Consider the following 18448-nt stretch of genomic DNA (forward strand, 5'->3'; position numbering starts at 1 on the left):
GGAAATCTGGAGAAAGGGAGAGAGTCCTTTTTCTCTTTATTTTGCAAACCCCATGGAAATAAAAGCACAGTAAGCAATCCCCCTTAGAAGGACGCTGCTTACATTGAACGAGAAGTATTCCCGTTCTTTCCAGTTGAAATGTTGGTTCAGGGTGACCATCTTTTCAGCAAACCACATTTCCATAGACTCGTGCGTCGTGATTGCTTCGTGGGAAATCGTGTTTGGGTAATAATATTGAAAATCACCGCCGTCTTTACTTGATTCTTCCTCTAACAGCTCCTCCTGCCCTTGCCGAGCTCCCTCTTTCCACGCATCCTCCAGCCCACGCTGTGACTCTGGCCCCGGGAACTAACAAGCCCCTCACCCGCTCGCCAGCAACGCGCCAGTCGCGCGAAATTTGCTGCGCTTTCATTTGTTATTCCAATGTCATCCTCTTCCAATGAGTGACAAGTGATTGTTTATTTAATACGGAATGTAGAACTGGGATGGGAGGCGAAAGTGAAGAAGAGGGAGAACAGAAAGGGAAACCAGAAATTCACCAAAGTCCATCCAAGGGGGGCGGTGGAGCCAGACAGGTAGTGCTTCAACTGGATGGACCACGATCCGGAGTAAGCTTGCAGGAATTACCGGCAAAAGCGAATATGCCTGTCCCAACATGTCTGTCTGCATGATGTGCGCGAGGCGAATTGGCTTATGATTCTTGAACAATATGAAAAACGTTGAGCGCGCACAGTCATTGGAGCGGGGATTCAAAATAAAGTTGTTGTTAATGATGATGATTCTGATTCGTAATAGTCGAAAATCAAAACCTAAACAGAAATAAGATGTAAGCCTCACTGATTTCAAAAGGCTTAAATTGCAGCTAACCAATTTAGCAGGGGAATTTAAAAATAATAATAATCCTAAAACTCAATTTCTGATTTCAATGGGATTTATTTCTCAGGAAGTGTCGCTACGATTGAGGTGCTAACACACAGCTCGACCCCTAAACTCAGATGGGGCCATAATATTTTAAACCAATAAAGTTTCCAATTCAGAAACAAAAAGAAAAAAATTATGTGCTCCAGCACCACTCCCCAATTTATCGGAATGTAAGTCCCACAGAACTGAGTTCCGTGAAACTTACACCCAAGAATGCTTGCAATACAGTGGTTCCTCGGGTTACATACGCTTCAGATTACATATGCTTCAGGTTACAGACTCCGCTAACCCAGAAATAGTACCTCGGGTTAAGAACTTTGCTTCAGGATGAGAACAGAACTCGTGCAGCTGCGGCACAGCGGCAGCGGGAGGCCCCATCAGCTAAAGTGGTGCTTCAGGTTAAGAACAGATTCAGGTTAAGAGCGGACCTCCGGAACGAATTAAGTACTTAACCCGAGGTACCACTGTATTAGGCATATTTATTTGGCTCCAAAAGTCGTTTACTTGAAAGTAAGCAGAGCCGTGGAAAACCGTTGGATTTCCTAGGGATGGAGGCGATAGCTCTTTTGAGCTCAGGTAACCACAGAATTTTAAACCGAATTGGACTCCCTTTTGATATGTACTCCGATCCGCTATCTGGTGCTTCCGACCTATATCTCGTCAGCTGCTGGTAGGTTTCTGCATGAATCAAGTACTGTGCACCTTCTCCTCACCTGACTGCTCGTTTCACGAAGGACTGCTTTGTATCCAAATATCTGTGCTGTTGACTCGCCACAGATTTTCTCATTAAAGAGCTCTTGTGTCCCGAGGAGCAATTTTCCAATGGGGAGAGGAATAAATTAAAGGGCGGGGGGAGGTATTGCTAATTATATAAACACGACCAGCCTACAAGTGAACCTCCGCAGAGCTCTGCTTTTGCAATAGCCAACTCTCCCGTCCCATTGGATTAGTGAATATACGTTCATTTCTCTCTCTAAAGCCTTCCATAGGCACGCAGCGAAACTGACCAGCACTGCCTCAGTCCCTCGTTTGCGTGTTAAAAAGGCTAGAGGTGTGACCGATTCGTCGCAAAATAGTCACAACAGAGCATCCAATCAGATCTTCTGTCTTCCAGCGACTTCTCCCTAATTTTCACAGGCGGCGTGCCTCTATTTATTCCACTTTTGATGCGCCACAAATTACGCACAATGTAGGTATATATGCACACGGGGAGGGGGGGAAAGAGAGAATCCTGCCCCTTTCAGACTCCAAAACTGTGGCATATTTTTGGTGAAAGGATCTCGACTCTGGACCTTTCTGTCCTGCATGGATGGTTAATAAAGTGAAACGCTGACCCAAGTTGAAGCACAGAGCAAAAGCGCGCGCCACTGCAACTAAACAGCAGTTTCATGTTGCACGCCTGGGCTATAGTCGTTGGAGCCGTAGAGTCGACGTTTCGACTGCATGGGACCGGGAATGATGCGCGCGGGGGGGGGGGGGACTTGGGTCGCAGAAATTGCCAGGCTAGTCCGCTACTTTAAAAAATAAATAAAAAGGGGCTGTGTTTATTTTTTGCTAACTAGTCTGGAGGTGCCAATCAAAGCGATGCAATCACTTTGCGGCATCGATGAAGCTGCGTTCAGTTTTGATAGATAGATGTATATACATTAATTTAGTGATTTCCACATTAAAACTTAATACTCAGGTGCTTGTTCTGGGTGAAGGGTTGCGACAGGGGAGTAGTTGGTAAAACCGACCTCGTGCGGAAATCTAAAGATTTAAAACTCTGGGGAAAGTGTCAATAAAAATGTATTTGTGATTTTTTTAATTTTCTAAACTACCGTAGAACTACTCAGAAAAATTTGAAGACGTTTGAAGAAAAAATACGCACAAACACACACACATTTTCAAATTTCTTCAAATATATCGTGTTGGCCACAGACATTAATGCCATACGTTTGTACTGTACTCATTTTGATTAATTGTATTTAGAAACTATATTATCTATGTACTTTTACTGAAGAGAAAAATCTCTGCCCTCAAGGAGCTTACAGTTAAGCAGCTCCATTCATTCAGGGCCCCTTTCGCTCCTACCTAGATTTACTTGAGCAGATCCAGTGCGCCTCTAAATAGACTGAAATTAAACTGCTTTCTTAGACTACTTGTCGGTCACCTGAGCTGGGGAAGCGGTGAAAACGAAGGAAGGTGAAATAGAAATAACGAGAAATGCACATATGATTGTGTGTGTGTGTGTCCTTTTTACTGCGACGTGAGGTTTGCTTAGACTAAGAGAGGATAAAAGAAGGCTTAGATGTCACATTTCCTATGCAAGCCTTGAGAGAAAGGAATTCTTTTGTTCAGTTTTTTTTAAGAAGAAAAATAATAATCATTTGTTCCTCGTAAACAGCCCCTAATGGCTTAGTTTTGTTTCGCGCGGACAATTTCCTACCTTCATTGATGCAGGGCTGATGGGGTAAATATTCTAATCTGATTCAGTTCACCTCCTGCAGATCGCTGGAGACAAGCGTGACAGACCAAGGGTTTTGCAAATCACAAGGACCCGGCTACCAGGAGAGACGGTCGCGTCTTAATCAACAAGAGTTCTTAAAGGACTTAGCCGACCCACCCCTTCACCAGAAGGTACATGCGAAATGTAAAGATCCACATCAGCCCCAATACATGCATGCATACATACATACATACATACATACATACAATAGTTGGAGGACTGGAAAAGAGATTATTTTTTGAGATGGTACCCCAATAGACCCTCCTTTTTCACATGTTTGTCGAAAACCACATTTGAAAATATTCCCCAACATTTTGAAGGTGCAAAAGCACCATATTAATTTCTACACCTCTCCTGCAACTACTTTTTTTTTTAAAAAAGTAACCATTACTTTGTGTGGGATGTGTGTGTGTATACCAACCTAAAGACAGTCGTAATGGCACAGATCCGCAATCCAAAATCCCAGACGAAGCTAAGAACCATTAAATCCTGTCGGTATCAATGGGTGTTGTCTTGCGGCTCTTATACATGCTTACTCAAACGCGCCCCGCGGAAACCCGAGCGACTAATGCGCAGTGGCCGGGTCTTGACTTAACCTGATCGCAGCGGGCTTTTATTTCCAAGCGAAATGTGCTTCGGAGACGTCCATTTCCGACCGCAGTCCTATGGACACTGGCCGGCTCGAGGCTAAGGATCACCGGACTCATCGGGGCTTACTTCTGAGTAAACCTTCAGAGGATGGCCATATGGGCCTTTCGTTCCGTCCGCGGCATCCTTCACGCCTATAACCAGGTCGCCATAGACGGCAACAGACTGAGCACCAAATCGGTCACGAAATAAGAGTTTTGCTAGGTAGGAAGTTCAGCGAAACATTATTTCGAATATGTATGTTCGGGTTCAGGGGAGGGATGGGGGGTTCAGCTGGAGGTGGGGCAGGGAAAATGGGATAAAGGAACACACTCTATGCAACATATGTATCAGTGACCGGAATGGCTAAAGGGAAGGAAACGCTACGCTCTTTGAAGCAAGGGGTTTACCGTCGAGTAAAGACAAAGCCGATCGGGGAGGGGCTGTAATGGACTAAAGATGAATATTCTAAACCTTGTTTCCCCACTTTCACTCTTCCTCCCCTCCCCCCCCGCCCCCACACGCATTTCTTGCAAGAACGCCTAACCCCGATCCTGAGCTCATTTATGGACGGCAGGGAAGTCGCTCTTTCGGATCGCGACAGAAGCTGATGAATTAGCAAACAGCCTCTTCAGCAGAAAAATAAGCGGGGCACTTTCGGAGCCGGCCGGGAGCTGGTGTTAGGCGATTCTCCGCAATAACATTAACCAGATTAACCCGGGCAACAATTAGCGATGGAGGGCAGCAAACAGCGAGAGATCAACCCTAAATCTCGGGGGGGGGGTGCGGGGTGCGAGGAGCGAGGAGCGAGCTCGCCGAGAGCTGGGAAGAGGCGAGAGGCGGGGAAAAAAAGAGAGATCCGCTAATGGAAAGGATTACGTTAATTTCGTTAATTCTTAATGCACAGAGACCCGTCTCTCTCCCTTTCCCTCCTCCCCCCAGACGCGCCCACCAGCCCCACCCCTCCACTTTCCCTCCTCCCCACCTCCACCATCTCTACTGACTTTACTTTGGTAAAGATGGAAAGGGGGGGGGCGAAGAGAGAGAGAAATCTGGTTTTATTTGTGATCTGATCTATAACCAGGAACTAAATCCAGGATGACGTCGCCGGGGTATAAAAAAGGAAAGAGGGTCGGGGTGGAGTAGAGACTCCCATGCAGTTGAGATCTGAGGAGGAAACGGACCAGAGGGGAGGAAAGGGGGAGTGGAGAGGAGGAGGAGGAAAAAGAGGAGGGGGAGAAGCGCGCAAAGTGACCAGGAAGGGCCTCTCCTGGCTCGCTTGCTTTCAAAAAAGAAAGCGCTGGCGGACAGGCCCCCCTCTCCCTCCCCCTCCCCCAAATAAGCCTGGCGCCCCGAGCCTGGGGAAACCTCAGTCCGCGTTTTTCCTCGGCTCCGCCGCCGCGCACGCTCCGCTCCGCTCCCCCTCCGCCGCCGCCGCCTTGCTGAGCGGAGCTTCTCCTTGGCTCCGTCGGCCCCCGCCCGCCCTCCCTCCGAGCCGCGCGCTTTGGGGGCTATGCCTGCGGGCATGTTCAGCATCGACAACATCCTGGCGGCCAGACCCCGCTGCAAGGAGTCGGGGCTGCTTCAGCAGCAGCAGCAGCAAGCGGCGCCTCAGCCGAGCGCGCCGTCGGTGGTTTTCTCGACCAGCCTGCACGGCGGGGACTCGCTGTATGCCTCGGCTGCCGCCGCCGGCGGAGACTACGGCGGATATTACTCGCGGGCGGTGGCCCCGGCCTCCAACTTGCCCGCGCTGGGCGGATCTCGACTGGGAGGCTATGGCAACTATTACTACGGGCAGCTGCACGTCCAGGCGTCCGCCGTGGGGCCGCCTTGCTGCGGCGCGATGCAGCCCCTGGGCGCGCAGCAGTGCTCCTGCGTCCCGGCAACAGGTAAGGCAATAAGAATGCTAATAATATAATAATATTAACCCTCCCAGTACTAACTGCCCTATTCACTTTCAACCCAGAAGGATGAGGAGGGAATGTAAAAGAGAGAATCAAAGTTAACCACCACTCCCCGTACTTTTTTCGCTTATTTCGCGTATCTTTACGCGCGCCCCTGCCGGCGCTTCCAGACTTTCCTTTGCGCTTGGATAATGATTGAGTAATGGCCGTCATTTACAGGACTAGGCTCCGCCGCCGCCGCTCCTCTGCGCGGTGTGGAGAAGGGTCCCCTGTCGACTTTCGTTCGTGGGAATGAAGAATAGCCCGTTCACTTACAATGAGGGAAATTTGCAAGGGTGTGGGAAGCGGGGAGCTCAGTTTGCTGCTGGTGACCCCGTGCACTAAGGCTGCTTCTGTAAGGCACAGCTAGTCCCGTCCAGGATTCTGTTGCCTGGTCACTCCTCGGCGTGACAGAATGCTGCGAAGCAGCGATACATTCCTTCGCATTGGCTGAAAGTGACGTTCCATATTCGAACCAAGATGGCTTGTGATCGAAGTTGGTTTGCGTTGAGAGTTGAGCTGGTTGGGTGCAGTTCTCTGAAGCGGCGTTTCCCCGTCCCTTCGCTTCCCACCCTTAAGACATATACCCGCTCTGACGACCCGCTCAGAAACGCAGGTTTGGAATCTTTACAACTTCCAACATTCCTGGGAGTATTTAGATTGACTTCTGAGTAAAGCTGCTGTCCTAAAGCATATTTATGTGGCGGTCAATGCAATTAAAGTAAGCGGGACTTGCTTCTGAGTAAACAAATGCTGCAAACGTCTTTAGGATTGGAGTGTAAACTTCTGAGGCGGCGACCTGCTCTCCTTAATTTACTTTCAACTTTCCAGTCCTATTTTTTAAATAAGTATTTTTTTTAGTCCCACTGAATTAAATAAAACTTCCAAGAAAATATATCTGAGATCGAGATGTAAATCACTCCATAATAAAATAAACAAATCTGGCAAACCTGATTTTTGAAGTCAACCAATGGGCAAATCCGATCCACACCCAGTTAAAACGTGGGGTTTTTTTGGGGGGGTGAACCTGATTCAAAATACAATCCTCAACACATTTATTTTGGACAAAGTTAAATGTCACTGAATTTAGTGGGGCTTCCTTCCACTGACATCTGATTAGGTTGCTAACCTGGTTGAAGGCAATGAGATTATTCTAAAATACATAGAAGGAAACGTTAGTTTATTAATTGAACTTCCCCCCAAAAATATGTGAGGGTCAGGGGCACACTTCAAGTTCGGTTATTAATCCTGTTCAGTTTGAACTGATTTTGTCTGGATGGCAATGGAGATTACAGTTGTACCCCAACTTCCCTCCAATGAGTTAGGTGGGGGCATATATTGATGGGCTGGTAAAGAATCCCCGCACTTTAACGTGATGATCACCCCAGTTGTGGGCTGTTTTTTGGGGCTCCTGGGTGAATTCAGCGGGGATTTATTGCTTCGTCGTTGAGAGGCTTGGACCCTAGTGTCTGACCCGCTTAAGTGGCCCTAGCCGGTGAGCTAAATGCATGCCCCCTAATGCGTAAACTCCACTGAACTAAAGTGGAGAGTGAAACGCCATCGGACTCAGTGGGACGTATTCACACGTCTATCTGTGTCTATCATTTTGGAGAGGGTCACGTGTGGAGTGGCAGTCAGCATTTTCTCCATGTGTGAATGAGACTTGCTTCCGTCTTCCAGGGCAAATCTGGAGTAAGCGGGATGGGCGTGCGCTGCAGCGCCAAGCCCAGACTCCGCATCCCTGCAAAAGTTAGTGGGAGTTTTCACCAAACTGAAACTTCCAAATTTGCTCCATAGCCTTTAATCAGCTTCTTCGTGGCCTTTTGCCCCTGGCTGGTAACTGGTTGGTAACTCTCGGAGTTGGCAGGCCGTGCTTTTTCGTGGGCTCCGAATCCAGCTCAAACGGTACCATATCACCTTCTTTCGCCCCTCTCCCTTTCTCTCTAGGCTACGAAGGGACCGGGTCCGTCCTGATGTCTCCGGTGCCCCATCAGATGCTGCCGTACATGAACGTGGGCACCTTGTCCCGGACTGAGTTGCAGCTGCTGAACCAACTGCACTGCCGTCGGAAAAGGAGGCACCGCACCATCTTCACGGACGAACAGCTGGAGGCTCTGGAAAACCTCTTCCAGGAAACCAAATACCCAGATGTGGGCACTAGGGAACAGCTGGCCAGGAGGGTCCATTTGCGGGAGGAGAAAGTGGAGGTAATTGGAATGGGCTTCTGGGCTTCATTGCAAAATGCAGGCGGAGGGAGACCGGGGGCCGTTTCTTCCTTATGCCATCCAAGGGGAGGGCGAGTGATGGTGGGGGTGGGAGGGAGAGAAGCAACCCGTAGATTTCCAAAGGAGGGGGAAAGTTTGCGTCTTAAACCGACTGCAAACTCGCTTCTGTATTTTATGCAGCGCCTGGCACGTCCTTGGTGAGGAATAATATGTAAGGCTTACTCGGTAGTAGCAGTAGTACTTAGTACTCAGTAGTAGCAGTAGTACTTAGTACTCAGTAGTAGCAGTTACTCAGAAGACTGAGTAGTGCAGCAATTCTGTACCTAGTTTACCTGGGAGTAAGTTCCGTTGAGCTCTGTGATGCTTACTTCTGAGTAGACATGCATAGGATTACTCCGTAATTCTCCTTACCATTGTCATTCGGCCCCAATCCTGCACTGTTTACCCTCAAGTGAACGCAACTGATTTAAATGAAACGTAATTTTAAGTATGTGTGTTGAGGACGCGTTTTAGGCAATGGGATCAACAATTCAGCGGGTCCCTGGATCGCAGCTTCAGTTCCGCAGATTCCCAACTTGGACGGGCACTTTGCATACTCAGCGTGCTCAGTCCTATTCGCGTGGCGCGATCCACAACTTTGAGAGTTTAACCCTAAAGCAGTAAGTTTAATGAAACTTATTCCTTGATGAGTGTGGTAGGATTTGCAGCTTCCCTCCACTTCACATTTAGTTTTAAGAGGCACCGAGTCCCCCTCTTAATACTTTGGGACTTCGGTTTGGACGGTGACTTCTGTGTTCACTGGATTGTAGACTAGGCTTGCCTGTCTAAAGACAACCGAAGTACTTGCTCACAACAACTGCACTTATTTATAGAGCCCGGCAGTGTACTAGGCCCAGAGTAAAACAGTACTAGGCGGTCCTGGGAGGCGTCGGCACGCCGATCCTACACGCATTTGGTGGAAGCAAGCCCCTTTGAATGCGGGGAGACGGGCAACTGCGTCCGATCTTGGCCCGGGACATCCTGTGCCAGGTAACGGAGAGAGAAGGGGGTGGGGGTGCAGAGCTAGACAACGCCATCCAACTTGCCTCTGTAGCTGCGATGCAAAATGCCTCGCTTCTTAAGCGTTCGCTTCCCAGGTTTTAAGATGCAACTCGCTCTGCTGGTCAAATGTATTTTTTTGCAGGAGCTAAGCACTTTAGGCAGAACATATCAAACCTGTATTTTGCACAACTTCTGACACACCCTTGGCCCTAAAATCCTGGGAACAGTAGGATAACCCGCAGCGCTATTTGGATAAACTAATGGTAACACTCCCCATCCTTACGCTGTCAGTCCTGCAGTGTTGGCTTGAAAATAACCCCGGTTGCACTGCGATCCTGTAAGGTATAACACTTCCCAGGAGCGCGGAAGCAACTGCAGCCGCCGTCGAAGTAGCTCAACCGGGAGTTGAGGTTGCGCGGGGGGAATGATGTTAGATTCTACCTTTTGCGCATTCGCGCAGCGAAATGCAAGACCCGTCTCTTAGTTCGCGGCTCTGTGTTGAAGCTCTAGGCTGCATAGCATCTTGTTCAGACGGTAATCTGTTCACACATGCATGTTTACGTCATGGGGGTGTGTGAACCGATTCCACCAGAGGAAGCATTACGTTTGAGATGGCGTGGCATCTAGTGATAGGAGAACTCGATCCCAGTGCAATCCTATACATGCCTACTCAGAAGTCCCATTGAGTTCCCAGGGAAGTAGGTATAGCATTGCCGCTTTTGTGGCGTTAGATCCGTAACGGCTGGTTCGCACGTGCAGCGTCAGAGCTCCATGCTGCTGTAGCAGCCGTGCAAAACTGAAAGACGCGGTGCAAACAGTGTTGTTGCAAGTATTGACACCTTCCCCTCCCCTCCTTCACTTCCTCGAATGGCAGGTTTGGTTCAAGAACCGCCGGGCTAAATGGAGAAGGCAAAAGAGGTCTTCTTCGGAGGAGTCAGAAAATGCCCAGAAATGGAATAAAGCTTCCAAAACATCCCCAGAGAAGAGACAAGAAGAAAGCAAAAGCGATTTGGACTCTGACAGCTGATACCTTTCCCCCCACCCGGAGGATAAATTTGCTGGGCCGGCGGAATGGACATAGCTTGCCTGCACAACTTGCACCGAGAAGGAAGATGCTTAAGAATTCTTGCACAGACTCTGCCTATGCAGGAGGAGGGAAAGGAGGACCGTATAAATATATAAATATATCTATCTGTATATAATGTACACATGACGACCCTGGGAGCGATCCCTTTTAAATAAAGCGTGTTGCGGAGGTGTTGCACAGGTGGGTGTTTGGGGTCGCTTGCTTTGTTTGGGTTTCTCTGACAGACCCGGCTCCGAAGAATCACGGGCCGGGGTGGGGCCCACAGCCTTGTTTAGTCTGCTGCTCTTTTTTTGTTTGGTTTGGTTTCCATTGTTTTGGCTGGCTGGGTTAGGAAGAAGGCGGGGTGGGGAGAACGGAGAGCCGGAGACATAAAGCTGCGCTATTGGTTATTGATTCCCAACTCTGGGAAATAGATGCTGGCTTTATGCGCTTAGAAGAGAGAGGTTGCAAGGCTGCAAACGCGTACAAAACAGCACACACTTCCTTGCCAGTAAGCCCCCTCGAACTTCTGGGACTTAACCCCCGTGCAGAGGTGTGCGCTGGGATCCTCTGGGATCTTCAGCTGGGCTCCCCAAACGAAAACCACACTCAGTCCATTAGGATTTATTCCCTTAAACGTGCCTAGGAAGGCCGCTTTCTCAAAATAATCCAGGCTCGCAGAGGACATTAATCCCAGGCAAACGGCAGTCAAGTTCAGCGAAAGTTGTCCGAGTTTAAACATTTTACCCTTTCAGTGGAACACAATAATAGCCTTTAACTTGACCGGGCTGTAAAACTGAAAAGAGACCTGGGCTTGCTTGCTCCGATTAACGATAGGAAGTGGCAAAACTCCGAAACCGCACCTCTCTTTTTTTCTGTCCGCGGGAGTGCGTCCCGTCGATTGCAATGGGACTTATTTCCAAGGAAGTTTACTTAGGATCTCTGCCTTCAATTAAAACGGGAAAGGAGGAGAGCAGAAGGGATAAAGGAGCTGCTGGCTTCTTTAAACCTGATCTTGAAATGGTGGGGAGACGAAGAACTTTCCTGGGTTTATGGTAAGACTTTTTATTGAGACCGGGATTTTACCAGGGATTTAAACTGGGCCTTCCAGCGCGCAAGGCAGATGTCCACTCTGCCGCTGAGCCACGGTCGTTTCCCCAAAGGCTTTAACGTTTGTTTATTCCCTTTGGCAGTATCTGATCTGGAGGGGTGCGGGGGAAACCCACAAAAGCAGCTGAACGTTTTACTGCACTTTCCCCTTTCCTAGTAACCAGCTTCATTTAACGCTGCTAGGGAAACGATAGTGGGAAGCGCAGAGATTGCTGAACGCCACATAGAATCATAGAATCGGAAGAGACCACAAGGGCCATCGAGTCCAACCCCCTGCCAAGTTTAGCAGGCGAAGGAATTGCCGAGCAATCCGAAAACCGCAGCATCTCTCTCCCTATTTCCTCACGAATGATAATATCGGAAAAGGTATCGTTGTTGAGGCATCTGAGGCCAAACCAAGACTCGTTGGAGAGGGTTGTGCGACCGCGAGCAATACCAATCAGCTGCTTATCGCATTTGGTTTTGTATTTCCCCCCACATATCTGCACTGTTCCTTAGCGGACGAAATCAGCCTATTTACAAAAGGGATGAATTATTTGCCTCCTTGAATCCGGAATCCCGATTGCGATTTTAGCTGATAGCCAGTGTTAATGTTCCGTCAACATTTTGCGCTGTGAATGCCACCTCTCATGTTTATTAAGCTTGCTGAGCATAGTCAGACAGACCCATTGAAATGAATGAACAGGACTGAGCGAGGTCCGTTAATTTCAATAGGTCTACTCTGAGTAAAATTTAGCTGACTGCCACTCAGAGATTCAAGCGTGAATCTGCCCAGGCACATACCTTTCAACCCCCCCCCCCAAATTATTGAGCACCTGCCAGGAGTGACGCAAGTCATCTGTGAAGGGCCACGTGAAGACTCAATAATCTTGTCCCCTCTTAACCTTTCTCTTGACCCGAAACAGGGCTACAAGCCTATACCCACTTACCTGCGAGAAAGCCCCACTGCGTTCAGTGGGATATACCTCTGAGTAGACATAGGATTGCGCTTTAAGTCTCGTCGATTACCTGTTTCCTGAAGGGACAAAGACCACATACATGCTTCCAAAAAGCCCACTGCAATTGTATCCATTTATCCACAAAAATAAGCACCACTGGGTTCAATGGAGCCGACTCTCAGGTAAGTGTGTAATGTTACCTGGGCGCCTTCTTCCCAGTTAACAAGAGCCTTGCAAAGCATGCAAGATTGTGGGGGGCGGGGTTGCTTGTGTAGGTGCGTTTCTCTTTCTGCATCCCGAAAAAAATCCTACCATTCAAACGATCAGAGCAGATCAGAGCGTCAGGGTCAGTCCTCTGGTCCCTCTTCACTGGCCCCAGGGCAAGAGGGGTGATAGCTGGCGATGGGTCCTCTCAGCTAGAGCCCCACCGGATCCAGTGTTGTCAATATGTGCATTAGAATCATGGAAACAGTAGCCATGGAATGCACATTTCCATGCTCTGAGCATTGGCTAGCGTGCGCAATGAAGACTCAACACTGACAGGCAATGGTGGAGAGCAATCCGCATGCCCTCCTCTCCTTTAAACTGCTTGGAAAGAACTTGCCCAATAAGTAATGTGACCAATGCCATGATGTGTCATTAATCACCTTCCCAAATCTTGCTCCTTACCCAACCCACAATTCTGGAACAGCTTCCTCCTTTAAAAAAATGAAACAAAAAAACACAAATCAAATTGAAGGAGAGTGAAAGTGCCCCTGTTAGGAACAGAGGGTGTTGCCTTAAGTTAAACCCACTCAGATCGTTGGTTCAGGGGATATTATTCAGACAGAGGATATTATTATTATTATTATTATTATTATTATTATTATTATTATTATTCCACCTTTTTACTTGACAGGAACTCAAGTAAAGGTTTACAGCTAAGGGCTTACAGCTACAGGCTTACAGCTAAAACAGAAACAGCTAAAAACATAGGAAAAAGCAATCATTAAAAAACAATTAAACATTAATAAAATATGCACACACACAAAACAGATCATTACAATAAGATATCTACACTTTCCCACCCTTATATCTGCAGAAAGAAAACTGCTACAATAAAAAGTCTAAACAAAAGACACATTGCATAAAATGTTCTCATCATATTCCCCGCCCTAATTGGAGATGTGGGGAATCAAACCTGCAGTCTTGTGCGCACAAGGCTTGCTCTCTTTCACTGAGCTATGGCTTTTCCCTTCAGTGTCCTTACATGAAATCTATGTTGGTTTCATTGTACGCAATGAATTGGTTTCATTGATTGGTTTCATTGTACGCAAATCTACTCCCCCCACTTCCTTACACTTTTCTACTTGAAACCTGGCTCCTCAGGATTCACACCTCCAGAACAGCAGCCCAGAGCCTTCTCCCTCAGCAAGTTTGATGTGGATTAGAGCCAAGAGTTTGTCAGGCAGCCTCCCTGACCCATGGCGAGATGGGCTTTAAAAGAGACGGGGAAAGGCTGCAATAAAATGTGCAACTTTTTTGTGTTCCTGTCTCATAAGGGCCTGGGGAGAAACAACTAACCAACCAAATAAATCCAAATTAAGGAGTGACCAGAACACTTACATACTACAGTGGTACCTTGGGTTACAGACGTTTCAGGTTACAGACGCTTCAGGTTACAAATTCCGCTAACCCAGAAATAGTACCTCGGGTTAAGAACTTTACTTCAGGATGAGAACAGAAATCGTGCTCCGGCGGCGGGGCAGCAGCAGGAGGCCCCATTAGCTAAAGCGGTGCTTCAGGTTAAGAACAGTTTCAGGTTAAGAACAGACCTCCAGAACGAATTAAGTTCTTAACCCGAGGTACCACTGTATATGTTGCACCTTAAAGAGCTTTTAAATTAGCACTCTAAAATATTTGACCTCATTGCAGGATATTTGATCTCTTCTTCAGGCCAGGCTCCCGGGAAGAAGTCACAGTGATACCTGGACCATAATGCTCATATTCAGGTTGTGGAATATTCTCAGTTCTCCTTCCAGCATATTATCTGGACTTATACCTGATGTCATCCTATACATGTTTACTCAGAAGTAAGTCCAATGGCATCCAATGGAGCTTGATCCCAGATAAGTCTTCTGGCCTCCATTGAGCATCATAAGGCAAATAATGGTATGCAAAATGCACCTTGGGAAGCCTCTGGATTGAGAAATGGCAATGTGAAGTGGCCTGTATACCTTTCTGTACTATTCTCTAGCACCATTATGGTGGGAATGTGGACCTCCTGATCCATGGCTATTGGCTGTGCTGGGTGGAGCTGATGGGTGATGGAATCCAGCAACACCTGAAGGAAGGCGGGGGGGGGGGAGCATAGGAAATATTATTCTAGCTCAGTATTTTGCATACACCACCTACTCCCATTCTTAAAATGCAAACAATATCAGGAGCTCAAAGTTCATGAAAACAAACCACCCTCAAGTAGATGTAATAACTGTTGTGAAATACAGCGTAATTGGAAATCCCAAATTCTGCATATCTACCTGCTCAACAGAGACGCAGGTGGCGCTGTGGGTTAAACCACAGAGCCTAGGGTTTGCCGATCAGAAGGTCGGCGGTTTGAATCTCTGCAATGGGGTGAGCTCCCGTTGCTCGGTCCCTGCTCCTGCCCACCTAGCAGTTCGAAAGCACGTCAAATTGCAAGTAGATAAATAGGTACCGCTCCGGCGGGAAGGTAAATGGCGTTTCCATGTGCTGCTCTGGTTTGCTAGAAGTGGCTTAGTCATGCTGGCCACATGACCCGGAAGCTGTACGCCAGCTCCCTCGGCCAATAAAGCGAGATGAGTGCCGCAACCCCTGAGGCGGCCGCGACTGGACCTAATGGTCAGGGGTCCCTTTACCTTTAAAGGTAAAGGACCCCTGACAGTTAAGTCCAGTCGTGAACGACTCTGGGGTTGTGGCGCTCATCTCGCTTTACTGGCCAAGGGAACAGACGTTTGTCTGCAGACAGTTTTTCCAGGTCATGTGGCCAGCATGACTAAGCTGCTTCTGGCAAACCAGAGCAGTGCACGGAAACGCCATTTACCTTCCCACCGGAGTGGTACCTATTTATCTACTTGCACTTTGATGTGCTTTCGAACTGCTAGGTTGGCAGGAGGTGGGACTGCGCAACGGGCGCTCACCCCATCGCAGGGATTCGAACTGCCAACCTTCCGATTGACAAGTTATTTTTGTTATGTTTTGTACATTGCCTTGCGATATATATGTGTAGGACAATTAATTACTCAGTGCAAAGACGCATGGAAATGCAAATTTATTTATGCTGCACACAGTCTTAGGTCATGGCAATAATAGTAAAAAGAACCCCAAAACACTAAACACCACCTCCAGCACTGGCAGAGAATTGGTGCCACCATTGGTGCCAATTTCCAGTAAGATCTTGTGGAGTATGTGAGATCTCATAAGATTTTAGTGAGATCTCATGAGATCTCACCAGAAATTGGTGCTGATGCAGGACCTACATTTCTGCAGGTTGCAGTAGGGTGGACGGCATGGCACAGAAATGGTGGCAGAGTGGAGTAAAATGGGACATACTGTCCCTGCATGTTCCAGTCATGGCTAAGAAGCAAATTTTCTAAACAACTGAGCCCTAGAACAATCGAACAACAGTGGGAGCATCTCAAAGCAATCATAGCTTGCTTATGGGATTCCCAGAAGCATCTGATTGGGCTTTGGCCTGATCCAGCAGGGCTCTTTGGTTCTTATGCATTTACTTTATATCCTGCCTTTCCTTCACCAAGCTCTAGGTGGTGTACATCAGGTTCCTTACTAGATGGCCTCCATACTTTGATCAGATTCAGAATGAGATCAAACCTACTTAGCTCCAGCAAATTTGTCACTTCATGCCTTCAAGCAATTCCCACTGTATCTATCAAATGCTTTTTTATTATTAAAAACAAACAAACAAACAAACAAACAAACAACCCCCATACCATTATATACCAACTGCCAAATAGTGTTGAATATTAAATATTATTGCATGCCAACGACCAGATACTGTTAGTGGTTCTCAAATATCTTGCAATCAAAGTTTAAGGAGGGATTTGTTTGCAAGGGGACCATGCTGAATAAGATATCATAGGCTAAGGTATAAACACTGATAAACCTGGACCGTAAGGAATATTGTCCAGATCTAACTGTTAGTGGTGCAGCTGCACTACTCATGAAAAGATTTAAGGCAATCCAAACTGAATTCTTTGGAACTATTTCTTTCTTTCTGTTTTTGTGAACTCCCCAGTGATCCGTACCATAAATAATTGTGGCCTGTACCATAGCCTTGGAAATGCAAAGGGCAGGGTCAGTTATATTACTTCCATATTTTCTTCAAAATTATAAAACCGTGTTATCTGCCCTGCCTCATTTTAGTGAAATATTTTCATGAAATAACACTGTTTGGCACATGTACGATGGCAAGAATTCAAAATTTGACAAAAGTTTTGAGCTCATTAACTTCTTTCATAGTATTGGCAAGGAAGGTAGATTTCGCAACTGGAAAAAGCTTGATTTTTTAAATACAAAAATAGCAAACTAAGGGTTTTTTTGAGAACACAGTGGTAGAATGTAAGCCCTCCAGTGTCTCTTAATCTTTATTTCTCTTCTAGCCATTATGAAAAGTTTCCTCAGACTTGTTTAATAACGTTTTTTAAAACAAAAAATGCTACTGCCATTAAGTGATATCTGCACCAGAGTCATCCTATAGCAGGGGTCCCCAAACTAAGGTCCGTGGGCCAGATAAGGCCCGAGGGACTCATTTATCCGGCCGGCAGCGACCCCTGCCGCCCGCTGCTGCCACCCGCTCTTACCGGCGCTGTGCTACACAGCTGCCCACTTCTGGGTCGGAGGAGCACCGGAAATAGCTTGTGCGCACGTGTATGGGCACGTGACCTCCGGTCCACTGCGCAATCAGCGCTTGAGACACCGGCCCAAGTCGTGGTAAGTTTGCTGACCCCTGTCCTATAGCCATCGTTGATACCTTGGAGGAAGGAGAAATATGTAGTGTTTTTCATCTTTAATGGATCTGAAAAGTAAATTCTATTGAAATGAATGAGAATGTACTAGATGGGTTTAGGATCAGGGCAAATATTTGATAGATTGCCCCCATATTCATTTTGTGTGTGAATTTAGATCAGATTCACACAATGACTTGGTTCAGACCGTCGTCTCTTCTAAACCATAGTTTAGACTATTGCAGCCAAGTTGTGGCAGGCTTCAGGTGTGTGTGCTGCGATCTCTTCCTCCTTCGAACAAGGAAAGTGAAAGCTTCTGCTTTCAGTTTTGTTTAAACTACAGTTCCACAATACAGAATTCAAAGAACTGTGTATGAAATATTTAATTATTTTGATACTGCTTAGGAACATTGGAAATGGCCTTATACAGAGCCAGCTTTTTGGAGGTTACAGTTCCCATCATCCCTGACCACTGGTCTTGCTAGCTAGGGATGATGGGAATTGTAGTCCAAAAATAGCCGAAGACCCAAGTTTGGGAAACCCTGATCTACACTGATCTGCAGTGGCTTTCCATGATTCCAGGTAGGAGTCTTTCCTAGTCTTAAATGGAAATGCTGGGTTTTGAATCTGGGATCTTTTGCATGCAAAGCCCCTGTTCTTCCTTTGAGCTAAGGCCCTTCCCCTGGTTTGCTATTCTGGTTTGTTTGTTTATCTTGAATTAGAATAAACCATAGTTTCTTGAGTTCATAACCGGAGGAAAAAGTTTAGTCAAAACTCTGCCTACTCACATGCAGAGGGAAGGGTGAGTGTGAAAGCCTGAGGTGTGCTGCGACTCATTCACAATGGTCTAAACCATAGCTTAGATCAGGGATGAAAAAGGTGTCACCTTCCAGATGTTCTTGCACTACAACTCAAATCATTGCTGGTCTCTAAAAGGTCACAGGTTCCCTCTCCATCTCTGTTTTAGTCAATGGTCCAGGGTCAACCTAAGGGTTAGTGAGCTGACCAGATGTAACTATGTAAGAATCATAGTGAAGGTAAAGGGACCCCTGACCATTAGGTCCAGTCGTGACTGACTCTGGGGTTGTGGCGCTCATCTCGTTTTAT

The 18448-nt window shown here is 47.2% G+C and overlaps 1 protein-coding gene across 1 annotated transcript; it reads left to right on the forward strand.

The window, feature by feature from the left end:
• Positions 1-5208: 5208 nt before the first annotated feature.
• Positions 5209-10495, forward strand: GSC (goosecoid homeobox). The gene is made up of 3 exons (XM_053366512.1): positions 5209-5925; positions 7927-8186; positions 10120-10495. Exons 1-3 carry the CDS (start codon positions 5550-5552, stop codon positions 10270-10272), a joined length of 789 nt encoding a protein of 262 aa, XP_053222487.1. The 5' UTR covers positions 5209-5549; the 3' UTR covers positions 10273-10495.
• The last annotated feature ends 7953 nt before the right edge of the window (positions 10496-18448 follow it).

Source organism: Podarcis raffonei, chromosome 1 (genome assembly GCF_027172205.1).
Source record: "Podarcis raffonei isolate rPodRaf1 chromosome 1, rPodRaf1.pri, whole genome shotgun sequence".
Classification (NCBI taxonomy): Eukaryota; Metazoa; Chordata; class Lepidosauria; order Squamata; family Lacertidae; genus Podarcis; species Podarcis raffonei.